The sequence below is a fragment of the Cetorhinus maximus genome, chromosome 3 (assembly GCF_964194155.1).
Source record: "Cetorhinus maximus chromosome 3, sCetMax3.hap1.1, whole genome shotgun sequence".
Lineage (NCBI taxonomy): Eukaryota > Metazoa > Chordata > Chondrichthyes > Lamniformes > Cetorhinidae > Cetorhinus > Cetorhinus maximus.
The window spans coordinates 53,427,145-53,446,292 of record NC_135881.1 but is presented as its reverse complement, the minus strand read 5'-3'; the positions used below and the strand labels follow the sequence as shown (position 1 = coordinate 53,446,292).

Sequence of the window (19,148 nt, the reverse complement as noted above, 5' to 3'; positions counted from 1 at the left end):
ATTGCTCACAATATTCTAAATGTGGTCTGATCAGAGCCTTATAAAGCCTCAGCAACACATCCCTGCTTTTATATTCTAGTCCTCTCAAAATAAATACCAACATTGCAATTGCCTTCCTAACCACCGACTCAACCTGCAAGTTAACCTTAAGAGAATCCTGGACTAGGATTCCCAAGTCCCTTCTTCAGGTTTCTGAATTCTCTCCCCATTTAGAAAATAGTCTATGCCTCTATTCTTCCTACCAAAGTGCATGACCTCACACTTCCCCACGTTGTATTCCGTCTGCCACTTCTTTGCCCATTCTCCTAACCTGTCCAAATCCTGCAGCCTCCCTGCCTCCTCAATACTACCTGTCCCTCCACCTATCTTTGTATCATCTGCAAACTTAGCCAAGATGCCCTCAGTTCCTTCATCTAGATCATTAATGTATAAAGTGAAAAGTTGTGGTCCCAACACTGACCCCTGCGGAACTCCACTAGTCACCGGCCGCCATCCTGAGAAGGACCCCCTTATCCCCACTCTCTGCCTCCTGCCAGACAGCCAATCTTTTATCCATGCTAGTACCTTGCCTCTAACACAATGGGCTCTTATCTTACTGAGCAGCTTCCTGTGCGGCACCTTGTCAAAGGCCTTCTGGAAGTCCAAGTAGATAACATCCATTGGCTCTCCTTTGTCTAACCTAATCGTTACCTCCTAAAAGAATTCTAACAGATTTGTCAGGTATGACCTCCCCTTGATGAAACCATGCTGACTTTGCCCGATTTTACAATGCACTTCCAAGTATTCTGAAATCTCATCCTTAAAAATGGACTCTAAAATCTTACCAACGACCGAGGTCAGGCTTATCGGCCTGTAATTTCCCGTCTTTTGCCTCACTCCCTTCTTAAACAGGGGGGTTACATTAGCGATTTTCCAGTCCTCTGGGACCCTCCCTGACTCCAGTGTTTCCTGAAAGATCACCACTAATGCCTCTACTATCTCTTCAGCTATCTCCTTCAGAACTCTGGGGTGTAATCCATCTGGTCCAGGTGATTTATCCACCTCGAGACCTTTCAGTTTTCCCAGCACCTTCTCCTTGGTAATGGCCACCATACTCACCTCTGCCCCCCGACTCTCTTGAACTTTGGGGATGTTACTCATGTCTTCCACTGTGAAGACTGACGCAAAGTACCTATTCAATTCCTCCGCTATTTCTTTGTTCCCCACTACTACTTCTCCAGCGTCATTTTCCAGCGGCCCAATGTCTACTTTTGCCTCTCTCTTACCCTTTATATATCTAAAAAAACTCTTGCAATCTTCTTTTATATTACTGGCTAGTTTACCCTCATATTTAAACTTCTCCCTCCTTATTTCTTTTTTAGTTGTCCTCTGTTGGTCTTTGTAGGCTTCCCAATCCCCTAGTTTCCCATTGCTCTTCGCCGCATTGTATGCTTTCTCTTTAGCTTTTATGCTGTCCCTGACTTCCTTTGTCAGCCATGGTTGCCCTCGTCCTCCCTTTAGTATGCTTCTTCTTCCTAAGGATGAATTTTTGCTGTGTCTCCCAAATTACTCCCAGAAACTCATGCCATTGCTGTCTTTCCTGCTAGGCTCATCTCCCAGATCTCCCAGTCAATTTTGGCCAGCTCCTCCCTCATGCCTCTGTAGTTGCCTTTATTCAACTGTAATACCGTTACATCTGATTCCAGCTTTTTCCTCTCAAATTGCAGGGTAAATTCTATCATATTATGGTCACTTCCACCTAAGGGTTCCTTCACCTTAAGCTCCCTTATCAAATCTGCCTCATTACACATCACTAAATCTAGAATTGCCTGTTCCCTAGTGGGCTCCACCATAAGCTGCTCCAAAAAGCCATCTCATAGACATTCCACAAATCCCTTTTCTTGGGATCCACTACCAACCTGATTTTCCCAGTCTACCTGCATATTGAAATCCCCCACGATCACTGTAACCTTGCCTTTCTTACACGCCTTCTATCTCCTGTTATATCTTGTGCCCCACATCCTGACTACTGTTCGGAGGCCTGTACATAACTCCCATTATGGTTTTTTTACCTTTGCGGTTCCTCAACTCTACCCACACAGATTCTATATCATCTGACCCTACGTCATTTCTTGCTATCGATTTAATTTCATTTCTTACTAACAAAGCAACCCCACCCCCTCTGCCAACCTGCCTATCTTTTCGATAGGATGTATATCCTTGGATATTTAGCTCCCAGTCCTGATTCCCTTGCAGCCATGTCTCCGTGATGCCCACCACATACCTGCCAATTTCAATCTGCGCCACAAGCTCATTTACCTTATTTCGTATACTGCGTGCATTCAGATACAACACCTTCAGTCCTGTATTTCCAATCCCCTTTCTCATTGTCGTCCCTTTATCTGATGTGCTTGAAGTTAGATTCCTAGCCCTTTCCAAACACTCTGTCCTATTTTGTGTTCTGGAGACTTTAATAGCCTCTCCTGGGCTCTCCTTTCTTTTCAGTTTTTTCATAATTTTCCATGAAGTTGAATCCACTCCCCCACACGCTAACCTGCTGCTTTGTTTCTCATTAGTCATACTTCTTGGAGTTTTACCTTTCCCTCCACCACCCCCCCCACCCCCCCCAACCCCTCCACTTTCTAGTTTATAGTCCTGTTGACCACCCTATTTACCCTTTTCGCTAGAACATTGGTCCCAGATCGGTTCAGGTGGAGACCATCCCAGCGATACAGATCCCTCCTGTTCCAATACTGATGCCAGTGCCCCACGAAATGGAACACCCCTTTCCCGCACCACTCCTTTAGCCACGTGTTTACTTCCCTTATTCTCGCGTCCCTATGCCAATTTGCACGTGGCTCGGGTAGTAATCCGGAGATTATAACCCTTGAGGACCTGTTCTTTAATTTAGTTCCTAGTTCCTGATAATCCCCAAACAGGTCCTATTTCCTAGTCTTACCTAAGTTATTTGTCCCGATGTGGACCACAACAACTGGATCCCCCCTCCCTCTCCAATATCCTTTCAAGCCGGTCAGAGATGTCCCTCAGCCTGGCATCGGGCAGGCAACATACTATACGGGACTCTCGATCTTGCTTACAAAGGATGCTATCAATTCCCCTAATTATAGAATCCCCTACAACTACCACTTGTCTTTTTGCTCCCCCCTCTTGAATGGCCTCCTGTGCCACGATGCCGTGGTCAGATGGCTCATCCTCCCTACAGCCCTGTTCCGCATCCACGCAGGGAGCCAAAATTTCTTTTCCCTTCACCAAAATGACTCCAAAAACTTTGACATGCATACTTACCATGCTAAGATTTTTTTGATTTTTCTTAAATCTCTCTATTTCTGGAGAATCTGCTATCGTAGTGCACATACTTAGCATCTTTTCTGCTTCATCTTTGTATTTTTTCTGTGGGATAATCAAATTATTATGATAGGTTAATTTGCAGCATCGGATCAAAGTACACACCTGAATCATCATAACTTAGTATTTTATCTTTACGGATGCCAATGAATTGCTTTACAATTTTCAGCTTTTAATTCAGTTTTCCTTTATTATTATAAACATTGGCATATTATTGCCTTACAATTGATTCCTTGTCTTTTCAAACATAATTCTAGTTGTTACCTACCTGACTATAAATGTCCTTTACATATGCAGCATGCATCAACTCTGGTGTGTCTGTAACAGTTCCATATTTATTTTGCCCCAAGTTAGATGTCTGCTTATACATTGCCTGTAATAAAAAGCAATTGTAGCTGAATAAATTAATACACAGAATCCATTATTATCCCCATTGGTTCATGAAAAAAGAACTTGTGTTTACATTGCAACTGACGTATTCTCAGGACATCACAAAGCTTCACAGCCAATTAGGTTACTTCATACAGTCATTGTAGATTATGTAGATAAAGACGGTTGCAATTTGTGCACTTACAAGGTCCCACAAGCTGCAAATAGTTGTGACTCGAAGTTGTATTTTTTTTTTAGCTGAAATATTGGTGAGGGTACCAGAAGTACTGTCCTATAATAAAAGCAAAATACTGTGGATGCTGGATGTCTGAGATAGAAACAGAAACTGTTGAAAATACTCAGCAGGTTTGGCAGCATTTGTGGAGCGAGAAACTGAACTGAAAGGAGGTAGAAATGTGATGGGTTTTATGCTGTTGAAAGCGGGGAGGTGGAGGAAGAACAAAAGGGAAGGTCTGGGTTAGGATAGAGGGTGGGAGAGATTAAATAACAAAGATTTCATGGAACGAAAGGCAAAGGGGGTAGTGCTAATTGTAGTAAAGAAATAAACGATTGGTCCAGAGTGAGTGTTAGCAGAAGAAGATGAATAGCACTGTATGAAAGCAAAAACATGAAAACAAGAAAGTGACTGGCACTTGGGGGGGTGGGGGGGGTGTAAAAAAAGAAACAGAATGGAGGACAGGATTCACGGTCTGTAACTGTTGAACTCAATATTGAGTCCAGAAAGCTGTAAAGTGCCTAATCGGAAGATATGGGGCTGTTCCTCAAGCTTGTATTGAGCTTTACCGGAACATTGCAGCAGGCCGAGGACAGAAATGTAAGCGTGAGAGCAAGGTGGTGAAGTACTCTCCTGTTGTTCAAATAACACTGTAGGATTTATGTTCACCTGAACAAGCAGGCAGGACCTCAACTTAACATTTCATCTGAACGATGCTACCTCTGACAATGCAGAAGCACCTCAGTAAAGTACCAAAGTACCTGATAAAGCTACGTCCTGAAGGCTCTGGAATGAGCCAAGAACCCGAAATTCACTGACTCAGAGAGAATTATACCAATAAGTCAAAGTTTACACTGACAAGAGTAGTTTGTTCTCTGTAGAAGTTTGGAACTGTCTTCCACAGGCAGCGACTAGTACTAGGTCAATTGTTCAATTCTGAGATTGATAAGATTTTTTGTCAACCAAAGGAATTATGGGATGTGGGCCAAAGGGGCTGAATTTAACAGGTCCACATTGGCAGACATTGCAGGCATGGTGGGGTGGGGCAATGGAGCTGTAAAATTACCCAGATGGCCCTCCCTATGCCCTCCCATTATTGTTATCCCCATTGGTTCATGACCTGACACATATTCTCAGGACATCGCAAAGAGCTTCACATCCAATTAGGTTACTTCATACAGTCATTGTAGATTATGCAGGTAAAGACAGCTGCAATTTGTGAATGACAAGGTCCCACAAGCTGCAAATAGTTAAGCTGAAATATTTGTGCACACACTTCCAAAACACATCAAGTGTCATAATTACGGTTATTAATATTTCACACCTATAAGACTATTAACTCTTATCAGCATCAACTTACGTTTAGTTTGAACACGTGTTTAGAAAAGCAGTAATCAATATTTTGATCACTTTTAGTTTGTATAACAAAAATGTCACAACAGAATATTATATAAACTAGATTAAATGAAAATTCTCAAAAATATATTTTATAATTATATCAATAATTACAGGAAAAAACAATCACCTCAGGATCAAGACAAGTGGTATAATGAAAACATTTGTACTGACTGAACAAAAAGGACTGAACATGTAAATTGCCTGTAATCCATATTTACCTGACTGACAATTTCTGATGCTTTCTTGGCACGTTTCATGTCAACAATATCAGGACTCAGTTCCATCCCTTTGCCTTTAATTTTGACTTCAAGGTCTTTTCTGTATTCTTTCTGCATCAATGAAAATTAGTATCTGGTATTTATACACATTTATATAACCTTTAAACATAATGAGATGAAATTTTGCAAACAATATGTTGAATTCATGAAAGGTTGAATCATATTATGATCAAGTGAATTTACCTCATTTAATATCTGGGATGCATTTTTTATCCTAATTATGTCTGGTGTATCTTCCAGCAGAGAGAGTCCTTTTCCCTTTACACCTTCTTCCCAGTCCTTTCTATATTCTTTCTAAAGAAAATATTGGCAGTTTGTTCAAGCCATCTTTTTGAAAACAAAATCAGTGCAAAACGATAGCTACTAGTTAAACTATTTATTCAATTCCACTGCAAAGAGAGGGGTTCAATCTGGGAGATGTTTTGAATTCAGTGACAACTGAATCATATCAAAATTAGGTACATTTACCTCATCTAATATCTGGGATGCATGTTTGACCCGAATCATGTCAGGTGTGTCTTCCACTAAAGTTGTTCCTTTTCCTTTGATGTTTTCTTCCCAGTCTTTTCTGTATTCTTTCTGAAAAGGTAATTGAGTGAGTTTAACTCATCTTTTATATTTATTTTTAGGATGTTGCATTTGGAATAAATTACTTGAATTCTCCCAAGAATGAAGTTCCATTTTTCAAAAACGCCTTTTGAACAAAGCAACTGATCTAAAACGTTGTAAATCAAAGCATTTACATTCTTTTAGGATCCATTTATTTTTCAGTTCCTGCCAGAAGTCCCAAGTCAGCCGCAATAAGGTAAAATAAATGAGGCAATACTAGCATCATCAGTAGCAGTGTGCACAGAAGGTACTGGCCCGTGAAAGTATCATTTCCAATAGCAAGGGGTGCTTTGTTTCAGATGTAGATGGAACTGTGCTATTGACTATGGCAGCCTGAGCGCCTAACTTTAGGTTCTCGGTACAGGTCTACATGTTGTCTTCCCCAGTTACTCAGGAAGGTAGCAGTCCGGGAAAAGTAATTTACAGTGATTTTCAAAGAGCGATGCGAATATGCCTGTATCTTAGTCTGATTTGATGCAATATAAATGAAGCAATTCTATAGATATAGGAGGTTGTAGCTTGCATCTTTTGGAACTGTTCTGCAATACAGAAGTGTAGCATCATGCTGAATATCCTGTGAAATGTTCAGTTTAAATACCAAACTGAGAAAATTCTACAGCCATTCCCATATGCCTTTTCAAAAGAAGTTGAAACTTAATTTTAATTCTCTCTTTCACAAATGCAGTGTGTACATGTTTACAAGCTCTTATTGTAATCCTGTAATGGCTGAAAAATGTAGCAGACTAGGAGACAAATACATTTGGGGCCACCTCAGCCTACTACTAGGAATGTACTATAGTTGTAAAGAAAACTCCAAGAAAGTACAACTTACTCTTATTAAGAATTTCACTCAATAGAAATGAGTGGAGGTTAAGCTAATAAAACATTGAATGGAAGTTCAAAATTTGTTCAAGTGGATCAGCTTACATCTGGACCACCTTACAGTAATAACAAAGACTTCTTTAAGTCAGTTAAAAACAAAGAATGGAATATTGTTTATAAGGCTGTCTTGCCAGGATGCCTGTGCTCAATTATGTCATGAGGTAAAATGTATTAAAATGTTCTTACCTTTAACAAAAGAGCAAAAGAAGTAGGAGCAGAAGTAGACCATCAGGCCCCTTGAGCCTGCTCCACCATTCAATAAGATCAGGGCTAATCTGATTGTGTCCTTAACTCCACTTTCCTGTCTGCCCCCCACAACACTTGATGCCCTTGTAGACCAAAAATCTGTCTAACTCAGCATCGAATATGTTCAATGACCCAGCCTCCACTGCTTTGTGGAGAAGAGAATTCCAAACACTAACAAATCAGAAGAAATTTCTCCTCATCTCCATCTTAAATCTCCCCTTATATTTTTTAAACAGTGTCCCCTACTTCTAGATTCTCACATGAGAAGAAACATCCTCCTAGCATCAACCCTGTCAAGCCCTCTCAGAATGTAATATGTTTCAATAAGATCACCTCTCATTCTTCTAAACTCCAATGAGTACAGGTCCAAAACAAAAACAAAAATACCTGGAAAAACTCAGCAGGTCTGACAGCATCTGCGGAGAGGAACACAGTTAACGTTTCGAGTCTGTATGACTCTTCAACAGAACTGTCCAACCTGCTCCAGCTTTCTTCATAAGACAAACGCCTCATCCCAGGAATCAGCCAAGTGAACCTTCTCTGAACTGCTTCCAATGCAAGTATATCCCTCCTTAAGTAAGGTGACTTAAACTGTGCACACTAAGCATGGTCTCACCAATACCCTGCCAAGTTGTAGCAAGACTTCCCTATTTTTATACTCCATCCCCCTTGCAATAAATGCCTACACTCTGTTTGCCTCCTTAATTACTTGCTGTACCTGCATGCTGGTTTTCATGTACAAGCACACTAAGATTCCTCTGCACTGCAGCATTCTGTAGTCTCTCTCTATTTGAATAATATTCTGCTTTTCTATTCTTCCTGCCAAAGTGAATAACCTCACACTTTCCCACATTATACTCTGCCAAATTTTTGCCTGTTCACTTAACCCATCTATATCCCATTCACATCCCACTTCCAATGATACTGCAGTGCTGCTGGCCAACAGATCCTGGGGACAGGTGTCCTTTAAAGGGACTGGAGTCCTAACAGCATGTTATTAGTTGCCAACAGCCGAGAAATGCGGCCGGGGGTCCTACAAATGGCTGAGGCGGGGTTACCCCTGGCTTTTGAACCCTTTATCGTAGCCCCCACTACTCCAACAAAATCTCGGCCATAATTTCCAAATCCATTATTAAAGCAGAACATATAACAACATGGGATGTTACTTAATATTTTTTAGATAGACCATTTTTCTTTAGAATTATATTTTATTTTGAAGGATCAGTTCTCAAACAGTATGACAGATCAGTTCACACTGTATATCGTGCATACTCATGAACTGGCCCAAGGCTGTCACTTTTGGCCCTGAAAAATACCCAGTCTACCTGGGAGGGCAAGGTATCTCAAAACTTTGAGCAGTAGGTGAAGCTAGTTCACACTGCTACTATGCAGTAACAACATGAGTGGTATTTGCCACTTACAGGATGCTGCCATCAAGCCAAAAAGACATTCTGCCTATCACACAAATGAGTAATGTGGTATATGAATTTCAGTGCCAGTGTGATGCTAGGTATGTAGGTTGTACGTCGCAAAGACTGGCAGATCGTATCGAACAGCGTGTCCCAACCGCCGTTCACAACGGACAAGGTACAGACCATACCCAGCCAGCCTGTGCTTGCAAAACGCAGTGTCTAACATTAGATGTTATTCTGTGATTGGACAACATTTGCTAAATAATCCTCAGTGTGCTAAAAATTACGCTGACAACCAACTTAAAATGGTCAGTCAGGTTCACAGTGTGGTGCATTTATGTGTACTGGAAGCTGTATGTATTAATATACAGGGCCCTGTCCTTTGCAGACAGAAAGAACATGTACACACCTTACACCTGTTTCAGCTAAACGAAATAAGTGACAGCCATTCGGTGGTTTATTCCCCAGGGCAATGTCTTGGCCAGAGTCCAACTGCCTGCTTTAAATTTCAAACAATGCTTAGCAGTTAACTGTCAGTCACCATCACCTGGTGAATTCTCCATGGCAACGCCTCTACCAATCAGAGTCCATATGCCAACCAATCAGCACTCTCTTCTCCAACATTATAAATTGTTGTTTCCCTGACATTGGTATTTTCTTGCGAATTGTCCTGATGAACGCAAGACAAAAGACTTTGACAAAAAATATCTCTTTTCTTCAGCAATACTCAAATACGGAATGTGTGCTAGGAATCCTAGACTCCCATTTGGAGGAACCAGCTTTTGATCCTGGACTCAAGCTTGGCTTTACTCTGCCAGTTTTTTCCAGGCCTTTAAATAGAATGCCTTGCAATGGTAAGGGTGGAGTATAAAAATAAAGTAGAAAGAACACAGCATCACTCAAAGTGTAACTGCTGCCAGCTGACATGGAAAAGCATCACATCAGGCACAAGAAATCTTCTAACAAATCGTCACGTCAACTCTGTTTATTAAAGATAATGAAATGAAAAGCACAATAAGGCAATTCTTTAAGTAAACGTACATATTCCTGATCAATACCGTGCAAAATGTTTATAATGTAACTGTTTAACACTTTCAACGCTTATATGTTTTCAAATACATCAATAGTGCACTCTTCATCTACAGATGAGAAATACACCTTGAACTGTATGCACTATATATATATATTACTATGATTGAGAGTTACCTCATTAAGGAGGCTGGTGGCATGTTTGGCATGCAAGTAACCTGGGGTCATATCAAGATCCACTGATGCACTCAGTTTAATCCATTCATCAAAATCTTTTCTGTACTCTTTCTGTTGGTTGGTACAAGGTCACATATATCAGAATTTTCACATTCACTAGGCATGATTTATGTTAAAGAGAAATAGTCCTTTATTTTGTGGGCAGATAAATATTTGGCAAAGATATCATATTTGAGATTTATAGAAGCATAGAAACTTACAGTAGAGGAGGCCATTCGACCCATCATGTTTGTGCTGACTGAAAGAGCAATCATGCTTAATCTCACATACCTACTTTGTAAGCTGGTTAGTTCCTTATCCTCAAGTACCTGTCCAACTCTCTTAAAATTACTTACGGAAGCAGCATGCATCAGCTTTCCCAATAGAGCATTCACGGTCCCAGCAACTCACGATGAAAAAAACTTCATCTCCCCTTTTGCTGCACATCTTTTGCTAGTGATTTTGAATTTATGCCTTCTGGTTATGGGCTCATTAGCCAGAGGGAATAACTTTTCTTTATCTACTCTATCAAAGCTTCTAATCCTCTTGAGAACCTCCATCAGGTCACCTCTAATCTTTTCTGTTCCAAGGAGAACAGCTCTAACTTTTCCAACTGCTCCACATACTTGGAAGTCCCTCATCCCCAGTAACATCCCATAATACCAACGTTTACACCAGAGAACATTTAGGTTTATTAACACATACGGCTCAGTGAAACTATCCTCACAATTAGAACAGGTCATTCTCATCACCTTTTCATGGTGAGGCCTTGTTTCATTATGGGTATAACAGTACAAGCTGTATTTTAAAAAGTATAAAAGAAGTAATCCAAAATCTATTTCTTTACCTTACTCTGGATGCATTGTGCCTGTTTTGCTACTTCATAACTTGGAGTCTCAGTAAATTCCAGCATTGACTTTCCTTTATTCTTCTCATACTCTTCTCTATATTTGACCTGCAATATTCAAGAGGATCCAGGACAAAGGTCTGATAGGAAAATAACATTTTTTTCTGGTTTTTGATTTGCCAGAATATACAACTTGTAATACCTGACTCTGGAGTATCGCATTCTCCTTATGATGAAGCTGTTCTGAAGTATCTAGTGCCAAGTGGTAATGACCTTTGGCCTTTTCATACTCTTTCTTGTATTCATGCTACAAACAAAATTTAACACAAAAAATGTCAAGACTAGCTGTATTTACCTAGAATTTTTCGACTATTTTACCACATATTGAAATCAAAAGCATTTAGTGTTGCCACTTGCCGCTAAATTATTTCCGTTAATATTTTCTCTTCTTTCAAAAAATATTTAAGATATGTTACACAGAAGAACTCCAATATGGCTGCAGGTTGCAGTGAGTAGTTTGATGCCTATTAGCCTTCACTTGCCAGATTGCCAGTCTCAGCCGTGACATCATGGGAAAGCAAAAGGAGCAGACAAATGTTTCCATTGGAGATAAAGAAAAAAATAGAGGGCTGGGAAATAACACAGGAAACTGAAATTAACTCTTACTGCACCTGAGAGTGCTCAGTTTCAGGGTTACATTGACAGGTCATTAGGGGCTGGCCACTTGACCTCTCTGCAGGGAAGGTGCATGATGTGGGAAAGTACAGGAAAAAGTTAATTTTTAAAGTTGTATTTGCAGATTTTGCCAGTTGCAGGAGGCAATTATGTAATTTGTTCTGCTTTGCATTGCAAAATGAAAGGACCTATAAAGGAAACAGCTTTCAACTATGGTTAGATCCATACATAATGTGAGCGGTATAAGCATAAAAGTGATTTTGTATGTACCTGAGCATCAACTTGCCTGCCATAGCTATCACTGATCTACTGGCCAGTTGTAACTCAAGGACAAGAAGAATACACGTCTAGTATTTTGATATAATTTCTAACATCAAGTGTCAAAGGTGACTTCGATAATATCAGTCTGACTTGAAATGTGATATGTCACCTTAATCCATTGCTTTATGTATTTTTAACACAACCTGATACAGTACAATGCAGAAAAGTCTCAGACACAATTCATTAATTTGGTGCATTTCATGTAAATGAACTTTGGCATACATCTGTTCCGATGCACTAAACCGCCCACGGATAATTTATGAACATTCTAGAAAATGCGCGTTGCAAAAGTTGATATTTCGTTCAGCTATAGCATTGTTTTCTAGTTGGTTAATGAAGACTGATTTATTATTGAAACTAGGCAGGCAATTTACTAATTTGATCTTCAGTTCCTATTATCAAGTTCTACTCTACGTAAGTTGCAAATAGATGATTCGCTACTTTGAGTAATACATTACCCTACAAACAGATACAAATTAATAACATGTTGATTACTGTCACTTCTTTCAAAACAAAGTTCATCTTTAGTGCTCATGTGGGAGATGCAAGTTTTGGAGAACAGAACATTTCTGTACCCGATGCTAGTAGTATCCTCATTTAACTCTGCCTACTTTGCTACATAAAATTCATTAACCGCATCTTATGGATGTTTCACTGTGCTTTAACTTGTCTACCACAATTTTTGCAGCTATCCGAGTACATAACTGGACATGATTTCAAAAAGCAGTATAGGAATTCCAAAGAAAAATACTCACATCACTTTGCAACTTGCTGGCTGCCAATACATGCTCCAGATGCAACAAATTGGGCAAATTTGATGCGGACTGATTCATTTTTTGACGATCAGTCTTGTATTTCACCTGAAAGTAGGTGGCAAAACTTTAACACAAAAGGAAACCTTGGATCTGGTTTTTTTCAACACGTTGTTTGTCCCAGAAATATAAGTGCAATAATAAGTTCAACCCTTTAAAATAAAAGATAAAAAGCAAAATATTGGAGATGGTGGGAACTGAAATAAAACAGAAAATGCCGGAAATACCCTCAGCAGGCTGGTCAGTATTGATGGAGAGAGAAAGGTAACATTAATCCTTCAGCATGTAGCATAAGGGTCTGGCACATATAGAGTTAACGTGGGACTGATTATAGTACTGCCCACACAGTGGTGTAAGAGAACACATGACCCGCACCTAGGAGTCAGTCTAGTGTTAGACAGAGTCGTGTGCACAAGGAGACAGCTCCTAGCTTAAACCCTTTACTGTACATAATTCTTGTAGTTAATAAATACATGCAGTTAACCTAGCTAAAACTACGAAGACTTCATTAAAGCCTACTGATTGGTATCCAACACCCTATAACAATGACCCTTCATCTGACATAAGATCTTCAATTAAAAACGTGCTGGGGGGATAGTGCAGGTACATCTCATCTAGAGGCCAAAACGTTTAGTTAACTTTTCAGTTAGTGATGCTTCACCAAATCTGATGAAGGGTCTTTATTAAAATCTTTATCCAATTTTTTTCTATTTTCAGATGCCAACATACCTGCTGTAATTTCCAACATTTTCTGATATTATTTTAAGTTTCCAGCTTTTTTCCTTTTACCTAAACTTTCATTTTCAAAACATATTAAAATGTGCATTTTTAGTAACATTTACTTAATTAGTCCACCAAATTAACAACAAATCATTTGTCTGTGGCATTTGTAATCCTGACAATGCAGCTGAAATTCCTATCAAAACAGTTGTGAAAAAAACAATGCTAATGACAACTATGGGCCAGGATGTTTTCAGAAATCTGTCACACGGTACTAACAAATGAAGGTCAAGTTACTTTGGCAATAGTCTACTCTCAAAGCTGCTGTTAACTGACGTTTGAGAGACATTTGTAGATTCAACAAAGAACCATTATCATGGGTTTCTGATACACCCACCTCAAAGGAAATGGATCCTTGTGGGACCAGCTGTATCACTGAACTTTAGAGGGAGCCCCTGAGCACTTCTAAAAATAATGATTTTAATCTACTTGGATTTTTAGTTAGTTAGAAAAGAATTCCTGACAGTAGTGGTTAAAACTACTAGCTGGGCACGGATGCCCTAACTCGACGACGGCCAGCAGCATTAGTACGTAACTATTAAATATTTGGAACCGGGCAGCAACCGTACTTCCAGAAACTTCACAAACATTTTAAAAACTCCAGACAACTGAATTGTCATACATTCAATTCAGCTAATGAGCCGAAGAAACAATTTAACAATCAATAAAAGGGCAAATATAGAAGTTGCCAAATTTTGTTCTACAAGAAGGAAAGTGAGCTATTATTTTCTGCAAATCCTGCTTACATCACTTGCAAGAACAGATGCTGCTTGCAATTGTTTGAAGGAAGCACTCTCCTGGGGATTGAAGTGATGCCTCTTTCCTTTAACCTCTTTATTAAATTTGTCTTTGTAGTGGACCTAAAACAAAATAAATTACAGATGTAATCAAAGTGCAAACTTTACAACATTCTAATCAAATCGAAGTTTGCAGAAAAAGCAATAGTATCTCTTCTTCATTCAAAAAGTTTGAGGAATTGCAGTATATATAAATATAATCATCTTGTTCTCTGCAGCTTACCAATATCAGGCCATTTCTTAGGGGTTGCTGGGGGGAATATTTTGGGCTTGGTTCCTGCTGGAACAGCAAGACTATTTTCAGGTTGGGAATTCGACTTACTAATAGGCTGGGTTAGCTGTAGTTCTTTAACTCAGCCACGGCATTAGCACCCTGCCACTAGGTTGCCTGACGAATTAGGAAGGACAGGGAAGATGACAGGTCCGATCTGTCAAAAAAAGGATTTCTAATTAAAAGGATCACAGGATGGATAAGAAAGGTTCATCAGCACTTGGATTTTTGAGGCTGCAGCAACCCCAGGAATGGAGGGGAGGCTGCTCCCCAAATCTCATTCTTATCTGGTGATCCAAATGCGAGATCTGGGGGTGTGCCGTGAGTTGAACTCACCCAGGATTTAAAGAAAAGGACAATCTCTCCAATCAAACATTCATGCATGGAAGTGAACCCTCCAGCCTGGAGTAAGTGCACCAAGAGGATCCAGGATCACAGGACAGCTGGAAAGATGAGGGTGCGACGAACTCCAGATACTTACCTTAATTTAAAATCAAAGTTGGAGATCGGGAGTTCGGAGTTCAGAAACTACTAACAGGCCTCAGGTCTTCTGCACATGTGCCGGCCAGGAACTCGCCGCACACGCGTTGTTAGCATTTTGTTATGTCTTCGAGTCTTCTGTGCTTGAGCCGTCTGAAGAATGGCTGCACATGTGCAGTTCGTCCATTTTAACATCTTTAGGCCAGGAACTGGCACCGTGCACTGGGGCAGAAGAGAAACAAGAAAATTGAAACAGCATGATGCTGCAGGTCAGGTGACCTGAAGAGGAGTGCCATTTTAGAGAGGTGGTGTCCCAGAGATCAGGACATGGGGAGGGACAGGGAAAAGGTCCCAAACCAAGAAGGTTCCAAATAAAGGGAGTTGGACAGAAAGAGGTCCCAGAAAACAGTCCCAGGTAAGGGACAAGGGCAGAGATCAGAAACAGATCCTGTTAAGTAAAGTTGAGAGAAGGGAGCAGAGGAAAAGACTCCAAGTTAAAAAGCGAGCTGCAGGGAGCAAGCTTGAAGTAAAGTAGGCTCAAGAGAAGCACTGAAGATCCGAGAAGGCAGCTGAAGGTTGGTGATTCCGTGCTGCGGGCCATAAGGGCAAAGGTATCCTTTTGGAGTAGTGGTGTTTCTGCTGGGCATGGCCGAAGATCTGAAAGTGTGCTTGGAAGGTGAAGCTCGAGTGTAGATGGAGATCCAGGGAGAGGAATCTCAGAAGGTGAGATTGAAACCCTGGAGGTGAATCCTAATTGAAGCTGTCGGAGTGACAGCGACATGTGGCAGAAAATTCCTGGGCAAGTTTCAATAGAGTCATAGAGGTCTACAGCACAGAAAAAGGCACTTCGGCCCATTGAGTCTGCACCGGTCAAAAAAGTACCTAACTGTTCTAATCCCATTTTCCAGCACTAGGCCCTTAGCCTTGTACTGCCATGGCATCACAAGTGCACATCCAAATACTTCTTAAATGTTGAGGGCTCCTGCCTGTACCACCCTTTCAGGCAGTGAGTTCCAGATTCCCACCGCCCTTTGGGTGAAACAATTCTTCCTCACATTCCCTCTAAACCTCCTGCCCCTTACCTTAAATCTATGCCCCTTGGTTATTGATCCCTCCACCAGGGGGAAAAGTTCCTTCCTGTCTTCCCTATCTATGCCCCTCATAATTTTATATACCTCAATCATTTTCCCCTTCAATCTCCTCTGCTCCATGGAAAATAACCCCAGTCTATCCAATCTATCCTCATAACTAAAGCTCTCCAGCCCAGGCATCATCCTGGTAAATCTCCTCTGCACTCTCTTGAGTGCACATCCTTCCTATAATGCGGATTCCACGCAATACTCTAGCTGTGGCCTAACCAGCGTTTTATAAGTTCCAGCATAACCTCCCTGCTCTTATATTCTATGCCTCAGCTAATAAAGGCAAGTATCCCATATGCCTTCTTAACCACCTTATCTACCTGTCCTGCTACCATAAGGGACCGGTGGACATGCACACCAAGGTCCCTCTGATCCTTGGTACTTCCCAGGGTCCTATCATTCATCGTGTATACCCGTGCCTTGTTTGTCCTGCCCAAGTGCATCACCTCACACTTATCCAGATTAAATTCCATTTGCCACTGATCAGCCATTTATATCCTCCTGTAATCTAAGGCTATCCTCCTTAATATTTACCACCCCACCAATTTTCATGTCATCTGTGAACTTACTGATCAACCCTCCCACATTCAAGTCTAAATTGTTTATATACACCACAAACAGCAAGGGACCCAACACCGATCCTTGCAGAACCCCACTGGACACAGGCATCCAGTCACAAAAACACCCCTCCACCATCAGCCTGCCATTCAGCCAATTCTGGATCCAATTTGCCAAATTGCCTTGGGTCCCATGGGCTCTTACCTTCATTATCAAAACCCTTGCTGAAGTCCAAGTAGACTATGTCAAATGCATTGCCCTCGTCTACACACCTGGTCACCTCTTCGAAAAATTCAATCAAATTGGTCAGACATGACCTCCCCTCAACAAAACCATGCTGACTGTCCTTGATTAATCCCTGCCTCTCCAAGTGTAGATTAATTCTGTCCCTCAGAATTGCTTCCAATAGTTTCCCCACCAAGTTCAAGTGTGGAGATTGGAAGCCCTCGTGAGAAAGACAGAGTTTCAGTGAGACCGCTTGGCTCACAGTGTGACAAGTGTCTGGGTGGGCTGTTGAGAAATCCATAGAATCTGCTATGGTTGCATCTGCCATTTACTTTGGACTGTGGTGTGTCTGACCACAGTTTGCCAGCCGGTTCAAATGTACTGCATACTTACCCCGAATATTAGAGTATAAGATATATATGGTAAATTGTTTTATCTTTCCGAATTTGTATATGTCTGTAAAGAGATAGCTGGGATAAAAAGAATGGCAAGAGATTACATTGAGATCTTTCCGATTTTATTTGTGTGGTGCAATATAGTTCATTTTCCTTGTTTGATAAATGTTTTATTCTTTATCTTAAAAGTTCATTAGTAATTCCTGTGAATTTGTTCAGTAACTTTCCTCCATGGTTTCTTAAAAAAAAAACAAAGTTAGGATCTATCAAGCCAGGTTTCACTCTGGGATCTGACTTGTCCAGTATTAACATCAGCTGGGATCGGAACAAGTGGCACAACAATTTCAGAGCCAAGTCTCATAACTCTGCCTTCCCAAGCATTCTCCTGCACAGCACTCCCCAAGGCAAGACACCTTGCAGCTATACTTATGCCTCTCTCTCTCTTGAGCATACACATCTTCAACTGAGAAGCCAACACTCACACTTCACTGCTTTCTTTCCTTGTAGAAGAGAGCACACAACTTAGAGAGGGGCAGAGGCCCTGGAGGAGTTTTTCTCCACTGACAAGCAGCTTGACAGCCACTGGCAACGCATGCCCATCTGCTCCACTGGAAGGAGGTTTTGTTCCAGGAGGCTGCAGATGTCAGCAGCCACCTGCTGTGAGAACCTGAGCTTCCAGAGACACCGGTGCTCAGGCATGTTGAGAGAGCCTGTAGGCCATGTTGGGAGCTTGCCTCCTTCCAGGCACCTCCTCTATCCTGTGGAGGGGCATGTGGCTGAGGAGAAGGCAGCTGGTGCCACTGCTGGTGGTGGTGTGGTCTCTGCCTGTCCACATAAGTGGAAGCTGGTGCTGCACAAACTGCTCCCATGCTGTAGTGAAGGCTGTCAAGCAGGAACGTGCAACCGAAGGTGAATGAAATGCTAGACAGGTGAAGTGCCTCCAACAAGTTGGCGATCAACCATCAAGTAGTGATAGCACTCTCTGAGAGAAGTGCTTTGAACAGCAGTCTCACAATGGCCATGGCTGGAGCTCTTCAGTGTAACTGATCATAGTCTTCCCAGGTTGTCAGTTTCCCAGAAGAAGCTCTTCCTACTGTGCACTTGTCTTTAAACTCACCTTCTCCAAGCTATTCTCTGGATTCTGGAAAGAACATAAGACTACTCTGTAAGTTGCCATTTTATTCCCAATGCCTCACAATCTATATATATTTTCTCCTAACAGCACATGCAAGAACGAGAACTCAAGTTGTTGCTTTGAACCAATGTGGACACCAGGGCACCACATGTGGAATTACATCAATAACCAGTATTCTGTTGAAGTATATAAATCCAAATTGTCATGACATGCCTTTTTTTCCTTAAATATGCTGACTGACCTACTCAGTGTTGCCAGCATTTTGTGTTTCTGTTTTATTTTTACTTTACCAAGCTGCTGCCTCCAAAAATTCTTATATAAAAATCCTACACATACATTAATTTTAACAACTAGGTTTGGTGAAAATTGAGATTTCTTTTAATTAAAAAGTGTCCTGGTATATACTTTAAGTTTCAGACACCAGAATTATGAAAGCCAACCGTTTTAAAATTTAGGAAATATTAACTAGGATAGTTATTGCAAATTACAATTTGTACATCCAGCATTCAGGCCAGGCCTTCACTGTTAATTTAACAAACTTTGATTTAAAAATATAAAAATACTTAACCATTTTGTTTATTTTTAAACATCAAGAGGATGTTTATTAAAAGAAGCTGGTTTTTAAAATGTGGACAGTACAAAGCCACTTTGCTTTACTCACTTGGGTTCCCACAATTTGGGATATCAATAGACT

The 19,148-nt window shown here is 40.9% G+C and overlaps 1 protein-coding gene across 7 annotated transcripts in view; it reads right to left on the bottom strand.

The window, feature by feature from the left end:
• The window catches only part of nebl (nebulette), a 397,411-nt gene that overhangs the window by 78,841 nt on the left and 299,422 nt on the right, over positions 1 to 19,148 (bottom strand). For 5 of the 7 annotated variants that reach the window (XM_078538380.1, XM_078538376.1, XM_078538378.1 and 2 more), the window contains 10 exons: positions 14,201 to 14,314; positions 12,618 to 12,722; positions 11,069 to 11,173; positions 10,867 to 10,974; positions 9,981 to 10,091; positions 6,094 to 6,204; positions 5,809 to 5,919; positions 5,566 to 5,676; positions 3,614 to 3,718; positions 3,286 to 3,390 (listed from right to left, as the gene is read on the bottom strand). The exons of the other annotated variants lie outside the window; for them this stretch is intronic. In XM_078538380.1, coding sequence (XP_078394506.1) covers positions 3,286 to 3,390; positions 3,614 to 3,718; positions 5,566 to 5,676; positions 5,809 to 5,919; positions 6,094 to 6,204; positions 9,981 to 10,091; positions 10,867 to 10,974; positions 11,069 to 11,173; positions 12,618 to 12,722; positions 14,201 to 14,314 — 1,086 coding nt within the window. The remainder of the gene's footprint in view (positions 1 to 3,285; positions 3,391 to 3,613; positions 3,719 to 5,565; positions 5,677 to 5,808; positions 5,920 to 6,093; positions 6,205 to 9,980; positions 10,092 to 10,866; positions 10,975 to 11,068; positions 11,174 to 12,617; positions 12,723 to 14,200; positions 14,315 to 19,148) is intronic. 7 annotated transcript variants of the gene reach the window in all.